Source organism: Balaenoptera physalus (assembly GCF_965194825.1).
Source record: "Balaenoptera physalus genome assembly, chromosome: 13".
Classification (NCBI taxonomy): Eukaryota; Metazoa; Chordata; class Mammalia; order Artiodactyla; family Balaenopteridae; genus Balaenoptera; species Balaenoptera physalus.
The window spans coordinates 107153986-107180036 of NC_138892.1; the positions used below are offsets into that span (position 1 = coordinate 107153986).

Consider the following 26051-nt stretch of genomic DNA (forward strand, 5'->3'; position numbering starts at 1 on the left):
CTGACTTCTGATGGCCAGAGAAAGGTGTTTACTCTCAGGACCATGTTTGGAAGATAACCAAGAACTCAGGATGCATCCAGAAGGGTAGAAGGAGGGGAGAGAACGTTTGTAAAAGCTGGTTAGAGGAGAAAGGTTCTGGAAGGCCTACTGAAGGGGGCACCTTCTGGATTACGTTAAGAAAACAGTTTCTCCCCAGCCTGGAATAGTGAGGAAGGTAAAGGGGTAGGGAGGCTGGAAAGCAGGATGAGCTCTGGGTTTAAAGTCAAGTCCACTCCCACAGAGAACAGACTTGTGGTTGCCAAGGGGGAGGAGGTGGGGGAGGGATGGACTGGGAACTTGGGGTTGGTAGATGCAAATGATTAGATATAGGATGGATAAACCACAAGGTCCTGCTGGATAGCACAGGGAACTATATTCAATATCCTGTGATAAACCATACTGGAAAAGTGTATAAAAAAGTATGTGCATATACGTATAACTGAATCACTTTGCTGTACAGCAGAAATTAACACAACATTGTAGATCAACTATACGTCAATAAAATAAACTTTTAAAAAAGTCAGGTCCACTCCTAGACGCTGAGCTGTGTGGCCAAGTTACTTAACTTCCCAGGAGTTCAGTTTCTCTAATTTAGAAACTGGGGGGTAATGTTTCCCCACAGAGTTGTTTTAAGTGTGAGATAGAGCACTGAGGGAAAGGGGTGCCTTCAACGTAGGCGGCAACGCTGGACTTATTTACCACTCACTTCACTAAGTCTTGACATAGACCCATCACTTCCATTTTATAAATCAGAGAGAGAGAGAGAGAGAGAGCCAGAGGGAGTTAGCCAAAGTTTCTGTAACTAGTAACGGTTGGACGTGGGATTCAAAGGATGTGGTGAAGAGACTTAGGGCGTGTTAAGGCCGTGTCGCGGGTTGAATGGTGGTCCCTCAACATGTGTGTCCACGTCTGACGCCCAGAACCTTGACGGTGACCATACTTAGTTACCTTAAGGATCTCGAGAGGGAGATGTCATCTTGGCTTATCCAGGAGCCCTAAATCCAATGACAAGTGTCCTCGAGAGACTTGACAGGCCACGAGGAGGAGGCAAAGGGACAAAGAGACAGAGCCAGGAGGGATGTGGTCAAAGGCCAAGGGGGGTGCTTCCCGGTGGCGCAGTGGTTGAGAATCTGCCTGCCAATGCAGGGGACACGGGTTCGAGCCCTGGTCCGGGAAGATCCCACACGCCGCGGAGCAACTAAGCCCGTGCACCACAACTACTGAGCCTGTGCTCTAGAGCCTGTGTGCTGCAACTACTGAGTCCACATGCCGCAACTACTGAGTCCACATGCCACAACTACTGAGCCCGTGTGCCACAACTACTGAGCCTGCGCTCTAGAGCCCGCAAGCCACAACTACTGAAACCCGAGTGCCACAACTACTGAAGCCCGAGTGCCACAACTACTGAAGCCCGCGGGCTTAGAGCCCGTGCTCTGCAACAAGAGAAGCCACCGCAATGAGAAGCCCACGCACCACAACGAAGAGTAGCCCCTGCTCACCACAACTAGAGAAAGCCCGTGTGCAGCAACGAAGACCCAACACAGCCAAACATAAATAAATAAATAAATTTGTATTAAAAAAAAAAAAAAGCCAAGGGGTGTCTGCGGCCACCAGAAGGTGGAAGAGGCCAATGGACCGGTCCCCTGGGGTCCCTGAAGGGAGTGGGACCCTGCCGGATTTCAGACTTTCAGCCTCCAAAACTGAGAGACAAAATATGTGTGTTGTCTTAAACCACCCAGTGTGTGGTCATTGTTTGGGCAGCCCTAGGGACACTAAGACATGTTGGAACGTGTGTCCGTGGTGGCCTTTGAGCCCCTCAGAAGTGGGCAGCTGGGTCTGAAGGGGTCAGAAGGTCACCCACAGGAAACGAACTTCTCCGGGGCCTTGAAAAGATGCTAAGAAAATCATTTCAACCATTCAGCTCTTTTCTTGCATCAGCTTCTCTTTGCAAAGAGCTGTGGGCCATGGGGCCCCGTGGCCCCGTTTTGCAGAGGAGGGGTACTGGCCAGCTGCATGACTTGGCCTGGACTGGTGTCTTGCTGACCCAGAGAGAGACCCACAATTTGCACCCACACGTCCGGTATGAATTCTCCCACAGGGAGGGCCAGTCGCCAGGGCAGGCTGGCCACCGTCTTGCCGCTGCCTGTCTTGGGTGATTAAGTTGCTGGAGATCACAAAGGTGGGCGTGATCCCCCGTTGTCACCCCTGTGATCTGAGAATGCTTCGGCTGAGCCCCCCTCACCTCCAAACACTCTGGCCTCCCCTTTGGGCTTCAGGTGGGGTAAGACGCCAGGAGCCTTTTCCTTAAATGCAACACGTACAGACACCCCGGCGGGTTTGCAGGGATCTGGTCTGTCCTGTGGCCTCTGGACAAGGAGGCGAGGAGGAGAGATTGAGTTTGATGTCGGGGTCAGTCTGCACCCTCGTCAGCCCTGCTCTCTGAATCGTGAGCTGGGAGAGTTTTCTCCTTCCTCCCCTCCATTTTAGTTCCGAGCCTGAAATGTCTCGTGTAGAGGGGATCTGCATAGACCCGGGCTCAAATTCCAATTCTATCACTTACTGACCAAGCAATCTTGGGGAAGAAAGATAACCTCTTAGCTGCCATTTCACACCTGCAGAACGGGGCTGGTCAGGCTCTTTGGCCGGGCTGGGGAGGGGAGGGGTTGGGGCCCAGAGTAGCCCCTCAACATGGTTTTCTTGTGGGGGTGAAGGATGGTAACAGCCAGTACACACGTTCCACATGCTTCACATGGATTATTTGATTTAATTTTTGCCCCTGCCTGGAGAGGGAGGTACCACTGTTAGCTCCATTTCCTAGAAACTGGGCATCAGGAAGTGAAGTCAGGCATCCATGCTCCCACGGTTCAGAGCAGGGAGAGCCTGGCCCTGTGCCTGGCCCATCTCCAAAGACCAGGCTCTGAACTGCAGGTGTTATTCAATGACGGTGATTAGTGTGAATTCAACAGGTATATGCTGAGGGCACCTATGTGCTGGCACTAACTACTGACTCATGAAAGCATCTAAGCAAGTAGCCTAGTAAAAGTTGGGAGTACCGCTCGGGTGTGTCCTTAGCTTTGATGGAGGGAGCACGTCGAGTGGCGGCTGATTGCAGGACTTCGACCTTGCCCAGGGGACGAGTCCATGGAGGTTGCTGCCTCGGTGTCTGAGGACAGGTGCCTGGGTTCAAATCCCAGGTTTTCCAAAATTCATCAGCTGTGAAGACTCCCGCCAGCTAGTTGACCCTTCTGTGAAATGACCCTTATATAACATGGGGTAGTAGAGTTGGCCCTCCATATCCACGGGTGTCTGTAAAGGGTGGATAATTACACTTCCCTCATAGGGATGTTCTGGGGAGCAAATGACTGTAATAATCTTTTTAAAATTGAAATATAGTTGATTTACAAAATTGTGTTAGTTTCAGGTGTACAGCAAAGTGATTTGTTTATACATACATATATATGTATCTACTCTTTTTTGAATTCTTTTCCATTATGGTTTATTACAGGCTATTGAGTATAGTTCCCTGTGCTATACAGTAGGTCCTTGTTGTTTACCTATTTTATATATAGTAGTGTGTATATATTAATCCCAAACTCCTAACTTATCTTTCCCTCCCTTCTCCTTTGGTAAGCATAAGTTTGTTTTCTTTGTCTGTGAGTCTGTTTCTGTTCATAAACAAGTTCATTTGTATCATATTTTAGATTCCACATATGAGTGATATCATATGATATTTATCCTTCTCTGTCTGACTTACTTCACTTAGTATGATAATCTCTAGGTCCGTCCATGTTGCTGCAAATGGCATTATTTCATTCTTTTTTATGGCTGAGTAATATTCCATTGTAGAAATTGTATAAATATACCACATCTTCTTTATCTATTCATCTGTCAATGGACATTTAGGTTGCTTGCATGTCTTGGCTATTGTGAATAATGCTGCTATGAACACTGGGGTGCATGTATCTTTTCAAATTAGAGTTTTCTGGATATATGCCCAGGAGTCAGATTGCTGGATTATATGGTAACTCTACTTTTAGTTTTTTAAGGAAACTCCATACTGTTTTCCATAGTGGCTGCTGTAATAATCTCTTACTGTTATCATTTAAACTACCTTTTTTGTTGGATATTTAGATTGTTTCCAAGTTTTTCAGTCTTACCAATGAACTATAATTAACAAATTCATTACAGTCTTAATTGCTTCCAAAGGAAATATTTGTGGTCATTTAAGGAATCTTTTCCAGAGTGAATCAGGCGCTCAACATACAGTGAGTGTCCCTATATACCAAGCATTATGCTTTGCACAAAGAAAAATGAAACATTTCTCTCTCTGAAGACATTTAAGATGTAGCGGGAAGGAGGGCGGAGAAAAGGCACATCTGCATCCAGACATTACACCACACACCACGCGGGAAGAGTGCACACACACAGCGCCCAGGGAGGGCAGAGGGGAGAGCGCCTTCACCAGAGAGTCAGATCACTCCAGGAAAGATAGAAAGAGCCTCCTCCTCGGCTCCCACCATCTCCCAAACCCCCACTCGGAATTCAGGATGGTTTCCGTTTGTCACGTTGAGAATCTGTTGCCTGGAAAGGGAGCACTGAAGGCTGTGTTCCAAAGTTAGAAGCCGAGATTTGGGTGATCATTGCAAGACCAAATATTTAGGAAGTACCTTTCTCTGGAAGGGAAAGAACACGTTTCACAGCTGGAAAGAGAAGTGAAAAACGAAACTAGAGAGGCATGAAGGTAATATTTACTTGCTAGATTTACACGGTGCCTACCCTGAGAAAAGCCTGGCTGCAAATCCCATCTGTGCCCCTGACACAGGGCACCTGCTCTCAGTTACCGGGCTCCTTGTGAATTCCCTGGGTCACACTTTGCAATCATTTTACTGTCACTTTAAACTGCTCGGTCCCCTGCCCTGCCCCAGCTGACCCTTGGTCACCCCTTTGAGCATAGGATCACAGTACCAACACGTGTTTGGAGTCAGACCCTCCTGGGCTAAGTCCAGGCTCTGCAGTTTATCAGCTGGATGACTCTGGACACGTAAAATTTCTAAGTCTCAGTTTCCACATCTGTAAAATGGGGATAGTAATCGCAACAGTAATACCAGCCTTATCCTTGCACCGAGGATTAAGGGAGATAATGCCGGTAAAACACCTATCACAGCCCAGGGCACTCAGCAGTGTTAGCTACTGTTATTATTCCTGTACTGCAGTGTGTAAAGGGGGGCAAACTGATTTTAATATTAGTTTAAACAAACAGGCGCACGGGTCTCTGAGACACAGGCCTATAATGCACCCTAAAGCTAAATGGAAGCGATATTCGGATTTGTGTCATTTCTGATTTTCTCTCTTAGCTTGAAAATTGAGGATGAACACACCAGAATGGTAAAGAGGCCAGATTTCTCTAGACCACTGTTCACAATAGACTGAAGATAATATATAAAGCTTAATGCATCTCACAGGCGCCTTTGCATTTTAAGCTGGGGCCCAAACCTTCGGCCAAAGAAATGGGGCTGGAGCAGTGAGGTTTCAGACATGAACGAGGGTGCCGATGGAGGCATTTTGATGCAGTGAATGGTGGCATCTCAGGTACTCATACACTCATTCCACACATATTTATTAGCTACCCTCTGCCAGACATTGTTCTATACACTTGAGATAAACTGGTGAACAAAAAGGACAGAGATCCCTGCCCTCATGGGATTTACATTTTAGTGGGGAATACAGACAGTAAACAATACAATGAATGAATAAGTAGTACAGTATGTTAGACAGGGATTAAATACCAATTAAAAAGTAGGGAAAGGGGAGATTGAGAGCGCTGGAGGGGCTGGTGGGGGGATTGGTTCCAGGACCTCCGCATATATCAAAGTCCGTGGGTTCTCAAGTGCCTTTTTACAAAATAGTGTCGTTTAGTCCCCCCACCCCCCAACCCGCGGTTCTGTATCTGCGGTTCTGCATCCGTGGCTTCGCAACCCGCGGATACTGAGGTCTGAATGTCCTAAGTACGGTGGTCAGGGTGAACCTCGCTGAGAAAGTGAGATTTGAGCAGTCTTGAAGTAAGTGAGGGGTTCATCAGGTGGATAGCTGAGGAGAGGGTTGCAGGCAGTAGGGACAGCTAGAGCAAAGGGCTCCAGGGGTGTGTGTGTGTGTGACAGAGAGGGAGAGGTGTTCCTGCAGAGTCTGGGGCAGTGCTAGGAGCTAGTGAGGCTGGAGCAGTGGGAGACCAGTAGGGGAGGCCGTAAGAGTAGCTGTACCCGCTGTTTCTGTGGGTCCCTGGAGGCTGCTCTGAGGACCTGGCTTTTACTAAGTGAACTGGGGACCTCTGGGGGGTTTGCGCAGTGGGGTGCTGGGACAGGTCCCTTTAGATGCCATATTGAGAAGATACCAAAGGAGGGGAGGGAGGGTAGACGCGGGGCAGCAGCCTCTGCGGGAACTCAGGTGAGGGACCATGTCGGCTCAGGCCTCGGGGTAGCAGCGGGGGAACTGAGAAGCGGTCACATGCACGATTTTTCGGGATTTCCCGAAGGACCAGATGAGAGAATGAGAGAGAAAGGAGTCAAGAACGACCCCAGGTTTTTGGCCCCATCCACTGAGATGGGGAGGCTGTTGAAGAGCAGCTTTTGCACAGAGAATAAGGAGTTCGGCGTTTGGAAATGTTAGGTTTGAGATGTCCGTCCGCCTCCGGGCGGAGACCGAGTGCGCTGGGTAGCCTGGCGTTCAGGAAGGGAGGTCTGGGCTGGACACACCGAGCTGGATGGGCTCCCCCGAGGAGGAGTGCGGATGGGGAGGGGGGGGTCTGAGGGTAGGAAGGGGGACGTTTTCCCAAGAGGGAGCTGTAGGCACCCCTGCCAGGGCTCAGGCAGCCCCGCTCTCAGGCGCCCGGGCCTGCAGGGGGTGCCATGGACCTTCAGTGGCTGCCTGAGGGACGGGGAGAAAGGTTTGCTGCTCCGGGAAGGACAGGCGCTCAACAGATTCCCGCCGGAGTGGCAGAAATAATTAAGAGGAGAAGGTGAGGATATCCTGGTAGCACACGTGCTCGGTGGCCTCGGAGGAATTAAGAAAACCCGGGTCTATTAGTCTGCTCAGACATCTGGGCACCAGTGCCTCGCCAGGAGGCTCCGCCTCTCGGGCCCTCTCTCTCTGCCCCCGTCTCTCCGCATCCACGCCACTCGTGCAACCGCCCTGGTCGTAATCCACCAAATAGCGCCGTGGCGCCGCGGCTCCTTTTGCTGCTTCGCGCAGTGGCCCGATCCGCAGAGACTCTAGGTGGGCAGATGGCCCCTCCTCCTGGAGTTGCGCGCCCGAGGCCTCGCCGCCGAGGGGGCCGCGCAGGACACGGGGGCCGGGGCGGGGCGCGAGGGGTGTGTCCGAGCGGCATGCGGGCCGAGGCGCGGGCGGCGGGGCGAGCAGGGGCTCGAGCTGCGCTCGAGTCGGCGCTGCGCGCCCCGCGCCGTGCGCCCCGCGCCGTGCGCCGGGCCCCGCGCGCCGCCGCCACATCTGGAAGCGTTCAGAGCGTCCGCCTGGGGCGCGCCGGGCTGGCGGGCGGGGCGGCGGGCCGCGGGGTGAGCGCCGCGCTCCGCGCTCCTGCCCGCGGCTCCCTCTCGCCGCCTCTGCAGAAACAGCTCCTGCCAGAGCGGCGCGCGGCGCGGCCCGGAGCGGCGGCGCCTTCCTGCCTCCTCGCCCTCGGGACTCGCCGGACCTTCGGGCAGAAAAAGCGGAGCAGGGCCGGGGAGGACGCGCCGAGAGCGGGCGGAGACGGTTCAGGCCGGCGGCCGGCGGGCCTCTCCCGCCCTGGGGTCCGCGCTCCCCTCTCCCCTTCCGCCTCCTCTCGCTCTGCCTCCCCATTTATTTTTTCAAATGCTGTGGCCGCCAGAGGTGCGGCGCTGAATTCTTGGAAGGGGCCCGGATGTGCTGAGGATGCATTACAATTTCACTGAAGGAGGCAGTAGTGGAAAGGATCAGTTTTTGGTGTTTGATGCAATAATGGGAATCAGGTAATCATCAGAAGGGAAGAAGAGCGACTGCAGATCCACGGCTTCCTCGAATTTTGCACGAAAGCCGCCGGCCTCGGAGGAGGGATCAGTGCCGACCCGCTCGGGCGTGTTTGACATTTCTTCCTCTTTGTGGCTTCTTCTCCTTTTCAAACAATTCTTGGTCCATGGTCAATGAAAACACGAGGATGTACATTCCGGAGGAAAACCACCAAGGTAAGGCTGGACCCCGCCGCCGCGCCCGCCGGCCTCGCCCGCGCGCCCCGCGTCCTTCTCCCTCAGCGGCCGGGGGCCCGCGAGACCCTGGCCGAACCGCGCGGAGCCCGAGCGGAAAATCCCCGCCCCTCCCCCGCCCGCGCCCGCGGCCCCCGAGCCGCGCGTCCGGAGAATTCCGGGCGAGGGGAAAAGTTCCCAAGTGTCTGCTCCGGCCTCGCTGGCTCGCGCTCGCCCGGAGAGCCCGACTACCCGGCCGGCGACGCCCCAGCCCGGTGGGCCGGGGTCCTCGCCTCGCCCGGGCGCGGCTGGGAGCGCGCGCGCGCGCCCCGCACCAGGCCGGCCGGCGCCCCCGCCCGGGCAGCGCGCTCCAGGGGGGCGGCTTCGAGTCTTGGCGCCTCTCCCTTCCCCTCTCCCTCTCTCTCCCTCTCCCTGTGGACCGCCTCCCCCCCATCTCTCTCTCAATCTCTCTCTCTCTCTCTCCCCGCCCCCCCCGCCCCGTGTCCCTCTTCTCCGGCTCACCTACACCCACCCACCTCTTTGCGGCCACTGACCCCCGCGCGCCCACGCCCCGTGTGTTCTTATTCGCACCCACATGTGGGCTAGCACCTGAGGATGTCAGCGGTTAGAATTCGGGCGGTGTGTGGGCTCTGCTTTTTCATGTTTTAAGGCAATAATAAAAGGGTGTGCCGAGCTCACGCGGCTGCACACTGTCGCCCAGTGTTTTCCCAGCATCTCCATCCTTGGCATCAAGTGTCAGCAGCTCCCCCTGCAAGGGGGAAAGGCTTTCAGGCAACTCCCCACTTCCTGGAAACTTTCTCCCTCACCCCCTCCCCCGCCGCCTGTATTAACAAGTTATTATTTTTTTGGCACTGCTCAGCAATTAAGATTATGATGGAGCGGAGAGGGACGGTCTTGCTGGAGTGCGGCCGCCTCCAGCTCCGTCTCTGCCTTCCCCGTGGCTTCCTCTGCCTCTGGGTGCAGGCTCTGCCTTGTCTCTCCGTTTCCCAAGCCTCCCTGTTTACACTCTTCCTTCCAATCTCTTCCTCCTCCATACCTGTCGCTGTTGGTCCTGCTACTTCCTGGGCACATCAGGTGCTCCTCTGAGGACAGCCTGGTGGAGGGGTTGTCTCCATCCCTCCGTCTTCTTTCCAGCCTCCTCCCTCCTTAGGCCCCCAGCCCCACCACTAGCAGGCAGAGCCCCTACCCTTTAGAGCCAGAGGCTGCCAGGCAGCTTGCCTGAAACTGATCTCCAGCTTGGGCGGCAGTGGGGGAATTTTGGCCTCTTTTGGTGCAAGGATTGTGTCAAGGGTCGTGGGTTCTAGGGTGAGCCAGGGCTTTGGGGTCACAAGGGCAGCTCTGTCCCTGGATTTCTCTACCCCGTGCCCCACCCCTACCTGTTCCCCTGTCCCCTTCCTGATGGAGTCGTGGATGGATTCGGAGGGAGGCCAGGAGAGACACAAAAGAAAGGGTGATGTTTGTGAAGAGCGGGGATAGCTTTCTCCCCTCCAGGCTCCCAGCTCAGGCCAGGCGGCCTTGAAGGGGAGAGCCCAGTGGCCACGTCCTCGCTGTCACTGACAATGGCAGTGGCCTGTGGTCATAATTATTATTCACGTGGTGATAATCCTCAACAAATCCTCAGCAGTTCACGAGGCCTCTTCTCCATGCAGGACAAACCCTTTCTGGCCCTTTCCTTCCTTCCTTTTGCCCCTTCGTGCCCCAGCGCGCCCTCCCCAGCCGTGTGCAGGGAGCAGACACTCAAAGTAGGAGCCGCGGCCCCGCGAGGTCTGTGGGGAAGATGGAGGGGCCGGCAGCAGGGAGCGTGGCCGGGCGCCGCCTTCCCAGCCACACGCCACAGACACTATGGCAACCTGGATCCCAGTCCTCTCCCTTGAAGCCGCAGTGATTATATAATTCACAGAGCAGTTTTGCCTCCTTTCCCGGATGCGGTTTTCAGGTGTAAGAGCACCAGGATCCCTGTCTCCCCTCCATCTCCCCCCGCTCTGTCGTTGGCATTGCTGGGGTCTTCCTGGGGCAGGAGGGGAGGAGGGTGACGGAGGTGGGTGGGAAGACCTGGAGGAGCAGGAACGTCTGCCGGGAAGGGGTTGCTGTGGCTTCGTAACTAACGGGGTGATGAAACACACCCAGGGTTAGGGTTTCAGGAGCAGAGAGGGAAGAGGTGCATTACGTCGGGTGGTGACAGCGGAGTGGAGGACTGGAAAAGTTGCCCGGGGCGGGGGTTACATCCTCCTCTTCCCAACAGACTCGAGTAGATCAGTGCAAGGCCTTTTGCCCCAGTTTTGCAGTGGTGTGTGTGTGTGTGTGTGTGTGTGTGTGTGTGTGTGTGTTGGGAGTCGGGGTGTGGAGACGGGGGCCAGCACGTTGGAACAGCCCGCAGGTTCCCTGAGGGCTGGCCCCCGACCCTGGGTTCAGGCAGCGAGGGGCTCGTGGGCCTCCCCTCACCTCCAGCGCCCCATCTGCTCTGGTCCCACGCCAGCCTCCCACTTTTCTGGGCTGATTTTCCATTGCAGCCTCCAGCTAGCAAATGAGTTTCTTAATAGTCAACCATTTAACAAATAAAACATCAGAATGTCCCTTATCTGCTGGAGACAAGGCAGACGGGGAAACGTGTTCTGGGAGCGGAAGACACATTGTGCTTTTCTTTTCAGAGCACTGCTTAGTGATGCAGCAGAACAGTAACCATCGTGATAAAGTAATAATAATCACGATCAGTGGTCAGAGAGCACTGTTACCCGCACCTCAGCTTGCACAGGTTGAAGAAAGCACGACATTAGCTGCTGCTTCTTGGATTCTGCGTGGAGGAACCCGGAGAAGAAGGGCTCTTGAGGTTCCAGATATTGTTCCTAGTACTTCTCACGTACTTTCCAGTGTATCAGAGTACTATACAATAGAATATATTACCAGAATCAGTTGTTCCTTACTTCCATGGAGCACATGCTAACAGTATTTAAATGTGCACACACACACACTGAATAAGGAAAAGCTATTTTAAATAGATTGCACAAGAGCCTAGAGCCCTTTGGGGACCCGGCACGTAGCAGACAGGAATACTGGTAATGCAGCCCTGACACCGTTGCACATTGGTGCCTCACCTTGGGTGAATGGTTCTCTACAGGTAGATGCTACAGGTACAGTAGATGGTGAGCCGTTGGCCCCTGAGTCTCGGGGATGACTTGGGACTCTTCCTTCTGTTTTCTCTGTGATTTAAAACTGCCCGAGGTGGGTTCTTCTGGGTGTAAGACAGATGCAAAAGGAGACGCAGGGGCGTCCTGGGTGGGGGTCTGAGGCCCTGCTGATCTTTGCATCCCCACCTCCTAGCACAGGCCTTGACGCTTGGCGGATGAATGCAGCCCCCAGACCAGAGGGGGGTGTGTGCTTTCTGCCTCTTCCAGGAGGTGGCGCCTCAGGGCTTGGGAGTCAGGAGGGGCACCTGCGGGGCTGGGCAAGGGGGCCGAGGCTCTGCAGGGCACTTCTTGCTGCTGTACCTCGTCTGCGTGCCTGCCTCCGAAGACCAGAGTGCCCGCCGCACGCACACCAGGGGCCCCCTGGTCGCCCTCGCCGACCTCTCACCCTCGCCGACCTCTCACCCTCGCCGACCTCTCACCCTCTCTCCGGTAACGAACCCACTTTGGATTTCGCCCTCCTGCCCCAGCCTTGCCTTGATCTCTAGCACAGGCGGCATTCTGCTCGGCCGAACCTGCTACGTCCCTATATTAATTTCTTCCCTGTATTAATTTTCTCACCAGGGCTTGGTAACCAGAGGGGCCCGGGGGTCCCAGGCCCAGCCTGAGGCCAACCTGGAGTGTGGGAGCTGGAGAGCCTGGCCGGTAGGGTTGCAGAGCTTGTCAGCTCAAAGGCAAAAAAGACATTTTCCTAACTTTATTCGGGGAAAAAACACAAAAACAACTGGGTACACTTCACAGCTGTTTACGAATCTGGCTGGTCCCATGCTGGGTAATGGCAGCAAAGCTCCCGAGACCTGGGTTAGGAAGTAACTGAGATTTGTTCTCATTTTCAGTGATGTGTTCCAGCTCCCGGTGTTTTCCTGTCTATCCCTTTCTCCGCTCAGCTTTCTCGGTTGCTGTAGCGAGTTCCTGGGTCTGAGAGCCCTGGCCGCCGAGCTGGGAATTGAGGGCGTGGCTGCGGCACCCTCCTCCTGTCCCGGGAGCCTCCTGCTGGGGTCTGGCCGTTTGCCATGTGGTGGTGACCAGTCAGCCAGCAGCGTCCCGCCAGTCCCCGTGGGGACTCTGGAATCTGCGCTCTGCATTCGAAATCGGTAGACAATTTTATTTTCCAGGGTGGACTAAAGAAAGCTGAGGGGTTGTTTGGGAAACACCTGGAGACTTAACAACTACACTACTTAGCGAGATGATCGTGCTGATTTAGTCTCCTCCTGGGTTCTGTCCCCACTGTTGCCTAAATTGATGGTGGGCTCTGCAGAGGAGAGCAGGAGACTGATTTAAAAAAAAAAAAAAATAAGGCACGGGGAATTGTGCAAAATATCAGGTGCTAAATATTTAGTGACATAGTGCTAAACGTTCTGATAATGAAACAACACTCCCAGCCATGGCTGTCATTATTAAAATAATTGAGTAAACACCTGTTTACATGAACCTCAAGGTTAGGTACTGTACAAAACAAGTAAAAGTGACAGGATCCCCCTGGGAAAACGGAAGGCCTTCAGCGCTGTTTCAAAGCTGGGGCGCAGGGACTACCCCGCATCCCTGGGGGGGAAGCAGAATGGGGGCTGTCGTGACTCCTGTGTGTGTGGCTCGGGTCCCAGATGCGGTGCCCATTGCTTAAGGCCAGGCCTTGACCTGGGGCCCCGGGGGCCTCGCTGCCTCCTTGCCGCGGGCAGGGGACCCGGGAGACACAGCTGTGAGCGGGCCTCAGGGGCCGCAGGAGGAGGCCTGGCTCCCTGGGGTATCTGGGGGAGCGTGGGGGCGCATAGCCGCTACTTGTGGAACTGAGTTAATCTAAGTGGGCATTCACGGGACAGAGGAGGGCAGTTTGGGCCTGCAGCTCAGGAGGGAAACAGAGGTTGAAAATAGGCCCTCACTTCCCCGGAGACGCTGGGGATTTGGCGTTGGGCAGAGGTGAGGGAGAGGGGGCTAACTGGCTGGAGCTCGAAATCCCACGGTCCCTTCCCCCAGGCCCCAGCCAGGCTGCCACCGCACGCCGCTTCACCGTGGTCCTCAGGTGCTGTGCCGTGTGTGTGTGTGTGTGTGTGTGTGTGTGTGAGAGACGGGGCAAGGAGGGGGCGGTTCCACACTCAACGTTCTCTGAAGGGTTGTCAAGCAGACCTAGAATAAATGCGTCTCTTCGGGAATTTACTCTAGGATCAGGAGGTTTTCTGGGCAGAGGAACCTGAGGAACGAACTCCGTTTCCAGTTGAGAGGACAGGCTCCTGCAGGGTCACCCAGGAGGGGCGGGGCTGGAACCCGGCCTTGGCTCTCCACCCTCCTGCCATCTCTTGACCGTACGTGTGCACGCTGATGCTCTGAAAGCATCGATCGGTGTTTCTGGTTCGACTTTGCCTGATAACCCTCTTACCCTCCCCCAGCCTCCCTCTGCCGACGCCGCTTTTGTTCTGGCTGAAGTCATTTCTGAGGTATTAGATTTGGAAACAGAGCTGGGGGCTACCTCTCACTGGGAAGGTTGAAGCGTTATCTTAGACCACAGAGTAAAGGTTCATAGGTGTCCACAGGAAACCCCTGCAAAACTCAGATCACTGTTCCGTCTGCGAACGGACGTGCCTCCAGGCCTTTTTATTTGCTCACTTCCTTTCTGCCCCAGTCAGGGCTCATTTCGGCCCCTGCGGGAGAGGCCAGGCTGGGCTGTCGGGCTGCCTTGGCAAGGGGTTGGGGGCTGTTTGTGGACCTGCCGGCTTTGCTGTGCGTAGAAACCGCAGGGCGGGTGGATGTGCAGGGGAACTGCAGGTAGAACAGGTAGAAAGCCCGGGGCGGTCAGGCTGCCGCGGCCGGAGGCCAGGCTGCCCTCTAGTCTGCCAAGGTGCGGGAACAAAGGCTCCCCTGCTCCCTTGTCTGGGCTGGTCCCCTAGGACCCCTCCTCTTCCCGGGAGATATTTAGGTAAGGAGAGGTCTAAATTCAGCATGGGAAAGGGATCATCTGGGGCCTCTTTCCGACGTTCCCACCATCTCCAAGCCTTTGGCATCTGACCTGATGCTGCCAGAGACCGGAAGGCCTGTGGGGCTGACCTGGTCTCTAGCTTTAAGACAGGGCCCGAGCCCGACTCACCCTCTGAGGTGTCGCCTCTGAGGTCCCTGGAGGAAGCCACCATCGCAGGACACGGTGTTGCCATAATTTCATGAAATATTCAAGCTGCCCATTTGCCAACAGGGGTTTCTTTTAATACACTCGGCTACGCATGGTGCTGCCCGCTGGAAACTAGCTGAAGGGAAAATAAAATAATCTTGTCTCCTGTCTTTTAGGGAAGCAAGCCAAAATCCAGACAGTAAGTGAATGTTCTTCCCCGTACTGCCTGTGGGCAGAGATGTTGAGAAATGTTGACTTGATTACTCAATTAGGCTCTATTTACTTTGTACCCATTGTGTCATGTTCAGTCATTTATACATTTTTCTCCTTCCAAAATAGGCCATGTTGGGCTAAAACCTTTCAAAGGTGTTAGTTAGCAAAAGTAAAGAAAAAAAGAAAGAAAGAAAGAAAGAAAAAGAAAAATAAATAAGGCTACACCTAGAAAATGACTTGGGTCACAGTCTTTGACTTGATGTCTTTCTCTGAGAGTTTTGAAGGAATCAAGTCTCCTATTTTTCATCTGTAGAATGGAGACAGTAATCCTTAGCCAGTTGGTTTTGCAGGGCAGCCGCGAGGCTCCGAATGGGAGGGCGAGTGTAAATCACCGCATGGTGGCAGCTCTTCTTAGCAAATAGCAGGACATGGGCGTGTGAGAAAGCAGCGCCATGAAACTTCTGAAGCATTCAAACAGCGTTGTAGACGCTGTTGGATGGCTGACATTATTCAGAATTTCAAGGATGGAAACGTGAAACAGAGAGAATCAGAGTCCCAGGCGGTCTGGCTGATACCGAATAATCAAGGGAGAAGGGAAAGACCAGTCTGGAGAGGTCTGGTATTTTGGTTTTCTTGTCAGGTGTCAACCCACTTGAGTCAGCGGGATCCCAGGACTGTGGGACCAGCCTGAGGGTCAGGACCCGGGGAGGCCAGGCTTCCTCACGGCCTTGGCACATGGTCCCAACCTGCAGCCTGAGGCCCGGGTTCTGCCTTCTGAACTGGCCAGATGTCCTCTGCTGGTCCAAACATGCGAAGATAGGGCCATTGAGAGCAGGAGGTACCCTGGCGGGGCACTCAGCCTGTCCTCACTTTCCAACGTGAATTCCCCAAACCTAAACGTCACTCCTCAGTACGGGAGGACAGGCTGCCTGGCAAATAGAACTTTGCTTCAAATGTAAACCTTGGCTTTGGAAAATAAACTACTTTTAAAAAATATATAGCAAAAGTGCTGGCGGTTTGTAGGTAAAGGGAGGGAGCAGTTCCATCCGGCATCTTAAGACACCTGTCAAGATAGCAAAGGGCTTTAATTTCATATCTTAAATGACAGACTAGCCTTTAGTTTCCTGAAGCAAAAACAATCTTGTCGTCAAAAAGCGTGCTGGGAAACGTGCGTTTCAGTTTGCGCCTTGCTCCCCTCGACACCCACCTCCCAGCCTCTGGGCCTGTGATCTACGGGGCCATCCACGTTTTTATTTTTATTTTAAAAATAATCTGTGTTGCAGTGTAGCATCCATCGTTGTGTATTTGTAGACCGGGCAGAAGCAGTAGCTGCCAGGTACTGGACGTCAGCGTGTCCAGCGACGCACTTAGTACCATTGCGTCCTTACGCCCATCCTGCGGGTGGGTGTTAATGACATGTTTCAGATGAGAAAACCAAGGACCAGTGGTCTTGAGTAATGTGGCCAAGGTCATCCAGACGCTGTTGGAGCCGGGAATTAAGTTCAGGTCTGTTGGACTTTCCAAGCATGTGCTGTCTCTCTTCTCTCTCCACGTGGGGCTGAGGAAAAATGACCTTGAGCCAGCCTGGTGGAGCCTGGCTTGAATTTGCTCTGTGAAAGCTCCGGCTTCCGCCGGTCACTGTGGTGGACAAACGGCCGAACGCTCGTTCTGCTCTGTGGTCACTCCACACGCCTCCCCTCCCACTTCCTCCTCTAGCTGCGCGTTTGTTCCCGAGGTTCCTGCCCGGACCCTGCTTGGTCCTCAGATCCCAGTGGGGACCTCCATCTGTCCAGCCTTGGCTTTGAGATGACCGCTTCGTGGCGGGGCCTCGCTTCACCACGTTCTTGGAACGTCTCCCCAGTAATTCCCTCCTGGAGATAAGGCCCTCTGTTCTCCAACGAGGTTCTGATGAGCTCGGGGCCCATCCTTGCAGGCTGAGCGCCCTGACTGCATGCGTTATGCATTTATTGATTTTTTTTTTTTTTAAAGATTTATTGATTGATTGATTGCTATGTTGGGTCTTCGTGTCTGTGCTAGGGCTTTCTCCAGTTGCGGCAAGCGGGGGCCACTCCTCATCGCGGTGCGCGGGCCTCTCACCGTCGCGGCCTCTCTTGTTGCCGAGCACAGGCTCCAGACGCGCAGGCTCAGTAGTTGTGGCTCACGGGCCGAGTTGCTCCGCGGCACGTGGGACCTTCCCAGACCAGGGCTTGAACCCTTGTCCCCTGCACTAGCAGGCAGATTCTCAACCACTGCGCCACCAGGGAAGCCCACATTTATTGATTTTTAAAGAACATCTTGGTGGAGATACAGTTTACTTACTGTAAAAGATACATTTCACATACCTTTAAAGTGTACAGTCCAGTTAATTTCAGTACTTTTACAGGGCTGTGCAACCATCCCCACTGTCCAGTTCGTGCATATTTTCATCATCCCAAAGAGAAACCCCGGACCCACTGGCAGTCACTCCCCATACCCGCTCCGGCCCCTGTAACCCCGTGTGACTGTGGATTCTCGTGCGTCATTGACAGCGATGTTAATTCAGTCACTGGGGCTCACCTGTGTCGTCTCACTGAGGGGAGCACATTCCCTGCATTCAGATCTAGGTCTCTTGTGACAGTCTGCCTGATAAATGATCCATGTGATAAATGATGCAGTTAAAAGGAAGCACATGAGGTTAGTTAGGGACCTGGGTGTCATTTGGAGGTGAGGTCAAGCACTTTCTTTCAGTTACATGAAAAGTGATTTTAAGATTTATTTCTTTTAACTATCTCAGCAAAGCTAAGTCTATAAGTCACATCTACTGGTAGTTGAAGATGTGAATTACGACCTTTAAAATTTTTTTTATTATGAAATATATAAAACAAAATTTTCAATTTTAACCTTTCTTAAGTACACAGTTCAGTGGCATGAATTATATTCACAGTGTTCTACAACCATCACCAGGCTATTTCTAAAACTCTTTCCTCACTCCAAACAGAAACTCTGTCACCTCTAAGTAATAACTCCCCGTTCCTCCCTCTCCTCAGCCTCTGGTAACATCTAGGCTACTTTCTGTTTCTATGAATTTGCCTATTCTAGATATTTCATATAAGTTGAATCACACAGTATTTGTCCTTTTGTGTCTGGCTTACTTCACTTTGCATGGTGTTTTCAAGGCTCATCCACATTGTATCATGGGTGTCAGAACTTCATTCCTTTTCATGGCTGAATAATATTCCACTGTGTGAACTGACCACATTGTGCTTATCCATTTGTCAATTGATGGACACTTGGGCTGTTTCCACCTGTTGCTACTGTGAATAATGCTGCTGTGAACATCAGCGTACAAGTATCTGAGTTCCTCTTTTCAATTCTGTAGGGTATAGACCTAGGAGTGGAATTGCTGGGTCTGAATTACGGCTTTTTGGTTAGAAGAGCCCATTTCCTTGTGTGGCTCCCCCAGTAGAATCCTGTGTAGACGAGGATATGGGATCAGGAAATTCTGCTGTGGCGGTAATGAGGGTCCAGTCTGTTCCCTGGGCTCCCAGGGCCGGTGTCAGAAGTTTTACTTTAATTAGGTGTTTAACAATCCAGCGCTGCTGGAGGAGTAACTGATGCTTCCTCCCTTCCCAAAATAATGAAGGTCTCCACATCCAGTTCAGCGCTCACCTTCCTGCCACCTGGGCTTTGTAACGGCAGGAAACGGGTATTTGGCAAGACAGAGCTATTTGGTCTGTCTGTCTGTCCCCGTCTGCCCGTCCGTAGTCCAGGGGTGCCCACGCCTGGGAACCGCGAGGACCCTGGGAGAGGATGGATGCCGCGTGGCCGGGTGAGCCCCCCCGTGGCCCTGCGTCTGTGCTGGCGGAGGGGCAGCGTGGCCGGGAGGTGGCTGGGGAGGGGCCTCTGTCTCCAGCCTGGGGGCTGCCTGGGGGGAACGCCGGGCCCAGGGCTGTCGCCTGCTCCCCACACAGCTGCAGTCTAGGCAGGGGCGGGAAAGGTGTGTGAGGAGCAAGGAACCACGCGGGGAGGGAGTCAGGAAATCGGGAGGAGGGGAAGGCGACAGTAGCACTTGGTGGCCCCGTGGGGAGATGGAGGGCCAATTAGTGACTCAGGAAACCCTTTCAAACTGGGGATGGCTATTTCTTCCATAATTGTTTTGTCTGAAAGTAATAACATCATTTTACTTTCTGATTGTTCTAAAATACCTTTTAAATCCTCTTCACATCTACTGTATCAGCAGTTTAAAAAAAAAAAACCCACTGAAGTAATGGGACAAGTTTTATTATTTCCATTTTTTCAGATAAGGAAACCTGGGCTTAGAAAATTTGAACAACTTGCCTGGTTAGGGAAGGAAAAAAAAATGAATCAGTTTTTTTTTTTGACAGAATATTGTATGGTAGACTTTATCTTATGTTTTCCTAGGTTTACACTTCTCCCCAGTGTATGGGGAGAATCAGTGGTTTTTTTTTTTGACAGAATATTGTATGGTAGACTTTATCTTATGTTTTCCTAGGTGGGCTCATATATGTTCTGCCATTTATTCCTACAGGAACCCTACTGAGGTTAGACAGCGTTCTGGGCCAGAATAGCTAGAATCCCTGTCCCCTGGCCTGGGCTCCTCCCGTAGCCTGACTGCATCGTCTGTCAGGGCTCCGTGTCCTGACCCAGGCCCAGACCTCCCGCCTCGTGGTTGCCGAGCTGCATTTGCCGCATGCCCAGCTCCCTGATTGGCGGGTTCTGCTGGGGCGTGTGTGTGTTCTTTCTCAGATTAGCAGAGGTGAGCGTGCCACGACGGAATGCAGGTCAGGCCCTTTGCAGGCCGATACACTTAGTTTAATCCAACTTTTAGTAAATCCCCCTCTTGTGGGCTCTGCCTTCCCATCCCCTCCCTGGTCCTGCTCACAGTTGTGTCCTGGCTGCTGTCCAGAGCTGAAGTGGTGCACAGTGTGTCTCCAAGGTCAAAGCCTCTGTCACCGTGTCTAGCTGTCCAAGACGTCCCGGGGTTCCGAGCTGCACATCCGAGGGGATTACAGTGACTCAGATGTCACATTTGGTCTGCAGTGGAGAAGATCCTGTGCCTCTGTTTTGCAGTTATTTAAAAGGCAAAGTTTTTGACCTGTGCCCAGCTGTCTGAAGGACCAGGAGATGAGGAGCCTTTTCTCAGGATTAATTGACTGTGAAATGCCCTGAAAATGGGGAATCTCATACCAGTTTTGGTGAAAACAATCCTAAGTTGCTTTTCCCCTCCCAGAATTGGGGCAGTTAGTCATTCTCACCACGTTTTGGGCATCTGCTCTGTGTAAGGCAGTCTGCTCACAGGATCGCTGGATCCAAGGAGACCTTCAGGGTGACGGCCCCTCAGCTATCCCATCCTTTGGGGAGTGTGTAGTCCAGTAGGAAGAAAGATGCACAGGTACCCACAGCTGAAATAACGGGCAGAACATGCTTGACGTTACAGGGAGATAAAGATGAAGGGCTCACAGGCTTAAAGAGGGGGTACAGTCAGATGGAGTAAATGGAGAAAGCACATATGACGGGGGTGACAGAGCTGAGCCTTGAAGGGTGGGCAGGAACCGGGTAAAGAGGAGGGCTCACGTTCCCGACAGAAAGCATGGTGGTGACAGCCTCACGCATTGGATTTTAGAGGAATGGGGAGTTGAGTTTGCTTAGCGCACAGGCAGTGCATGGGGAGAAGTGGAGAGAAGGCTGGAAAGGCAGGGAAGGGGAATGTGTGGGTAGCCCTCGCAGCAGGCTGGAGTCTGCATCCCATTCGGTGGGCTGCTCATCTGGAGTGTTCGAGCCAGGGGAAGGTGGACCAGAGCTGCTCTTCCAGAAGCCTAGTCAGGTGGTAGGGTAGAGGGTGAAGTGGTGGTCTGAGACCACAGGTGGACGGACAGATCCCAGGCTGTTGCCATCGTCCAGGCGAGAGGGAAGAAGGGGTTTTCTCTACAAAAGCTGGAGGGCAAGAAAGCCCTCTGTCTACATAGGAAGGGTTATCTAGATGGGAATGGCTATCTGGGTGGTCAGAGCCATCTAGGTGTGTGGGGCTATCTAGGTGGGCAGGGCTATCTAGGTAGGTGGGGCTATCTAGGTGGGCAGGGCTATCTAGGTAGGTGGGGCTATCTAGGTAGGTGGGGCTATCTGTGTGGGTGGGGCTATCTACATGGGAAAGGCTGTCTAGGTGGGGAGGGTGGGTGGGGCTATCTAGGTGGGAGGGGCTATCTAGGTGGGAGGGGCTATCCAGGTGGGAAGGATAGAGGGTGGATTTGGAGGGCTAATGGAGGATACCCAGCATACATGCAGGATTAGAGTTCATTTAAAGGTGATATTTGAAGCTGTGGAAATGGATGAAATCATTAGGGAGAGAGAACAGAGAGAGGGGATGATGTAAGGCTGAGGACGGAGGAGACAGAGCCAGAGGGGCCCGGGAGGTGGAGGAGAGCCTTGCTCCTGCGGGGTCGTGAAGGGCAAGGGGAGGCCACTGCTGTCAGCGTCAGGTGGGGTGGTGGGGCGGGGAGATGGGAACCGAGAGCAGCCCCACTGGATTTGCCGACCTGGCTCTCGGGGGACCTTGAGAGTCGGCTCGGGGTGACTGCCATGCAGACTGTGTGATGCCGAGAGTGGGCGGCGGGCAGTGGGGGCACGTGAGGGCCACTCTTCCAGGAGTTTCGGCTGTGAGTGAGAAAAGAGGAGATGGATTTGTTGGCACAGGAGAGAGTGGGAATGGATGGGCGGGGGGCTGTTGATGAAGCAGATCTGGACGAAGGCAGTAGGCAGTGGGGTAAGGACAGGAGTGGAAGAATTAGCCCCAGCTGAGGAGATGGGATTCTGTTCTCAGAAACAGACCTGAGCAGGTCGGCAGAGCACGAGAAGCTGCAGAGTGGTGTTGGGGGGTGGGCGTGGGGCTGAAAGAGGAGGTATTAGGGGTCTGGGGGGAGAGAGACCTGCCTCTGGTGTTCCCATCCCATCTCCCCACCCCTGTCCGCACCAGCCGAGCTGCCCAGCCTAGGATGTGAGCCCTCTGGAGGACTGGCTAGCCTTCGTGAAGTGTTCAGCTCTGTGACTTTGTATCCTTATAATCATATCTGAATATCACGCTTCTGAGAACAGAGCATCTTCATATATTTTTTCTTTATCCTCTCCTCCTTCATAGCCCCACAACAAAAAATGTTACAAACCCCTGGAGTATCTCAGATCGGACCCCATTTGAGCTTTGCAATGCCTGGATTTCCCTGTAATCAAGACAAATATCGTGAATGTTTAAGGAAAGGACGGTAACACTCTTTGGGTGCCTTGGGGATGTCCCCTGCTGGTGGCATCGAGTTTACTCTCGGTCCAGGAGGAGTTGATGCCAGGAGACACCAGCAGAGACTCTGGTTGTGAGGGCAGAGCGGGTGGACTGGAGGGCCTCTCCCAGAGGCAGCGGGGGCGGTGGCTGCAGAGCTGGGGAGGCTGGGCCCCCGCACCTCCCCCGAGTCCTCCCGGCAGGTGAAAGGTACAGACAGCCCCAGGCCCCAAGTCCCGCCCCTGTCCTCCAGCTCCTGCACCCACCCTCCACCTCCTCCACGTGACATGGACCTGACCACAGGGTGGGATACCTGGGGAGGGGTGAGACCTTTACCTGGAAGCCATTTTCGCCGCCTTTCTTGGCTCGGGAAGTGGCCCAGCCGCCATCTGCCTGCCCGGAAGCAGTGTGCCACGGTGGCCCTCTGGGGCCTGGTGCCCTGTCAACCTGTGTGGCCCCATCTGGATACCTACCTGCAGAGCTTGGCCTTATTCTGATGAACTTCGAGGGCAGCGCTGACCCCAGCCCGAGCTCTTGCTGGGTCTGGGCCACAGAATGCTCTGGTTCCCCTTTCCCACTCCAGGGAAACTGAGGCAGAGTGTCGGCTGCAGAAGGAGCTCTGAGTCTGATGCACAAGCCTCCTCAGTGCCAGCTGTGTCACTCTCCAGACAACGCGTCCCAGGCCTGGACCTTTGGAGTTTGGCTTGGCTTTGGTAGAATGGAGGAGGAGAGAAGAAAATCTCCAAGAGAAAATTACCAAAACAAAAATGCTCTTGAGATGGGTGAAGTGACGGAATGGGCCTGGTGTCCTGGAGAGGGAGACCCTCAGAGACATCACAGGATGAAGTCTCGTTCACGCCCGCTTGGCCATGGATGGACACAGGCCAGTGCCTCCCGAGTGGTTACAATTAGGTCATGGTCTGAAAGGCAGAGGGGGTGAAATGGCAATAAAGGTCATCTACTCATGTTTACAGGCCCAGAAGTAAATGAACAGAAACTCTAGACTAGAGACTCTTAGGGAAAGGTTCCTCGAGCACTTGGGGGCCAAGCTTACGAGTTCCTTGGCAAGGAACTGCATGTGGTACGTGCAGGTGTGGGGTGTCACAAGCTGCAGGTGTGTCTGAGCGCCAGGAGACCCGCGTGTAGAGGTACCTCTGCCTCTTGCTTTGGCATTTTGTTGCATCACTTCCCTTCCCTGTGTCTGGGGATCTGTATCCACTCCCCCCAACCCTCCAACTGAGAATCTGTTTATTCTTTTAACCCCACTTATAAATGACTATGACTTAAATATTGCAAAGGGATTAAGTGAAAGACAGCAGGAGAAAACTTTGTGAGTGTGGTCCTATGCATACTGTCAGCTGTGTGGGGAAATGGTAGTGTAGGCTCAAATGCATAAGGAGTATTTCTGAGCTAAATTTTTTCTAAGGAAGAATGTCTTGGGGGAGGGGCAGGAAGAGTGCAGAATAGCCCTGCTCCATGGTTTTGAAAATAGTAGCATAGAAAAGAGGCTTTGGGTTTTAAATGCGTGGAGATGTCCTGTGTCTCCTTAGCCTTGGTATGAAGTGATTGAGGGGGGCTTGAATTGGGGTGCTTTACACACCACACAGTAGTTGTGACTAAGAAGACACCTGCTTCCAAGGAAGTCTTTGTGAAGAAGCCTTATTGCATCTTGCATTCTTTTCCTTCCTTCTGGTTTCTTTCCTTAACGCTGAAGCACATGTTTTGTAGTTTTTTGGGCAGTGGTCTATAGTGGTAAACTTCCTCAGTCTTTGTTTGAAGCTGTTTTTCTTTTTCTTTTTCTTTCTCTCTTCCTTCCTCCCTCCCTCCCTCCCTCCTTCCTTCCTTCCTTCCTTCCTCTTTCTCTCTCTCTCTCTCCTTCACTCATGAATGATGGTTTCGTCAGGTACACAATTCTGTGTGAGCTCTCGTCTTCTTTCAGCAATTTGAAGATCTTGCATTGTCTTCTGGACTCTATTGTTGCTGATGAGAAGTCTGCTGTAAGGCCAAGCCACGATTCTGATTTTTAAAAGATACTCACTTTGGGCTTCCCTGGTGGCGCAGTGGTTGAGAATCTGCCTGCCAATGCAGGGGACACGGGTTCGAGCCCTGGTCTGGGAAGATCGCACATGCCACGGAGCAACTAGGCCCGTGAGCGACAACTACTGAGCCTGCGCGTCTGGAGTCTGTGCTCCGCAACAAGAGAGGCCGCGATAGTGAGAGGCCCGCGCACCGCGATGAAGAGTGGCCCCCACTTGCCGCAACTAGAGAAAGCCCTCGCACAGAAACGAAGACCCAACACAGCCATAAATAAATAAATTAATTAATTTAAAAAAAAACATATACGTCACATTAAAAGATACTCACTTTGTCTTTAGTCTTACGTAGTTTCACAATATTGTGTTAATACATTAATTTTAAAAAAATCTTGCTTGTGACTTGGTGAGATACTTCAGTCTAAGGATTTGTATCATTACCAGTTCTGGAACATTCTCAGTTATTTTCAACGATTCCTTCTCCGCCAGCCTTTCTGTTTTATTTTTCCGGAACTCTGGTATTAAAACATGCATTGATCGTTTTCATTATACCTTTTCTCTTAGATGCTCTTTCATACCCTATATTTCATTATCTTTCTTTGCTACACTCTAAGTGATTTTTTCAGCTCTATCTTTCAGTTCACCAGTTTTTTTCATTTGTATGTAATATGCTGTTTTACCTTTAAATATATTTCCATTTTTAATGACAGTTTTATTTCTTAAAGTTCTGTTTTGTTTTTCTTCATACCTTTTGTTTTTTTAAGACTGTATTTTGTCCCTTTATGATTTCTATTCCATATTTTAGATTGTTAATCATTTGAAACGTGTATGTAATATTTATAGTCTATTTCAGATTGTTTTATTGATTTCAGTCCTTGGGGAGTGGCTATCCTGTTTCTTGTATCTGCTGACTTTCACTGATGGCGGATCACTTCCTTCTGTGGCATATGAATTTTGAGTGTGAGCCCATGTCCTTTGTGAATTTGCCTCCAGTGGGTAATCTTGGTGGTTTCACTGGTCTAGAAACAGTTGTTAGTATTTACTCTTTGACTTGGAAGGCCCAGAGCATACTGGTGCTTTAATTTGCCATGAGAAACAATTCTCACACCCAGAATCTCAGTCAGAGGCAGGGGCCATGCATGTAGGATGGACCGACTCATATAAACAGGAAGGCTTTTACTCTCCAGCACTGCTGCAGGCAGACCTGCTCTGCTCACCCTCCTTTCCTGTTCTTCCCCATCATCGAAGCCCATCTTAGCTTAGTTATTTGAACAGTCTCATTTCAATACTTAGGCCTCAAAAGACATTCCAAAGCCCATGGGCTACTTCAGGCCTTACCCCATGGCTTTCAGATTTGTGCAGGGGAAGAGGGTCGTGACCTACTTTTTTCCCTTCGTCCGGTCCTCCTCCCTCCCTGCCATGCCGGGCTTCTAGGATTGCAGCAGAGGAGAAGGACTCGGAGGAAACAGGGCTCACGGCTTTCTCCTTGGTGCTGGTCTGCCTGCCGTTGGCTGCTGTCATGTTCTCTGCTATGGCAACCATCCCAGTGCCGACACTTTCTTAGGGCACCTCTGTGGGTTCTTGGAAGGTCCCTGTGGGATCCTTGAAGTGGGCGATGCGGTCTCTGCCAGACCTCTTGTGAATCTCAGCCTCTTTCTGCTGGGGCTTGAATCCAGCCACCTACACGTCATCTGCTCAGCGCAGCAGGGGCCACCGTGTTTGGTTAGCAGTTGGGGCTGCAGTCTGCTTCCCGTCGCCGCCCTGTCTGCACAGCTGCCCCAGTGCCCCTGGAGAATTCTGCAGGCGGGGGGCACGCACCATCCCTCGGTGTGTGCAGCCCGGGCCTCGGGGAGACATGGGTTGAGGCTTTCGCGAGACTGGTGCTCCGTTAGGGATAGACCAGGTGTGTCAGGGTGGCTCACTGTTCCGTCTTCACTTGGCTGACTAGAGTCAGGACAGACTGTCAACCATCTGTCCGTCCGTCCGTCCGTGTTTAGT

The 26051-nt window shown here is 52.7% G+C and overlaps 1 protein-coding gene across 23 annotated transcripts in view; it reads left to right on the forward strand.

The window, feature by feature from the left end:
• CACNA1C (calcium voltage-gated channel subunit alpha1 C) overlaps positions 1 to 26051 on the forward strand; it is a 559192-nt gene that overhangs the window by 71533 nt on the left and 461608 nt on the right. For 11 of the 23 annotated variants that reach the window (XM_082422030.1, XM_082422037.1, XM_082422036.1 and 8 more), the window contains exon 1: positions 7446 to 8249. The exons of 11 other annotated variants lie outside the window; for them this stretch is intronic. In XM_082422030.1, coding sequence (XP_082278156.1) covers positions 8201 to 8249 — 49 coding nt within the window. In that variant the 5' untranslated portion in view covers positions 7446 to 8200. Of the gene's footprint in view, positions 1 to 7445; positions 8250 to 12477; positions 12544 to 26051 lie in introns of those variants that run through there. One more of the 23 variants, XM_082422039.1, reaches the window with a different exon arrangement.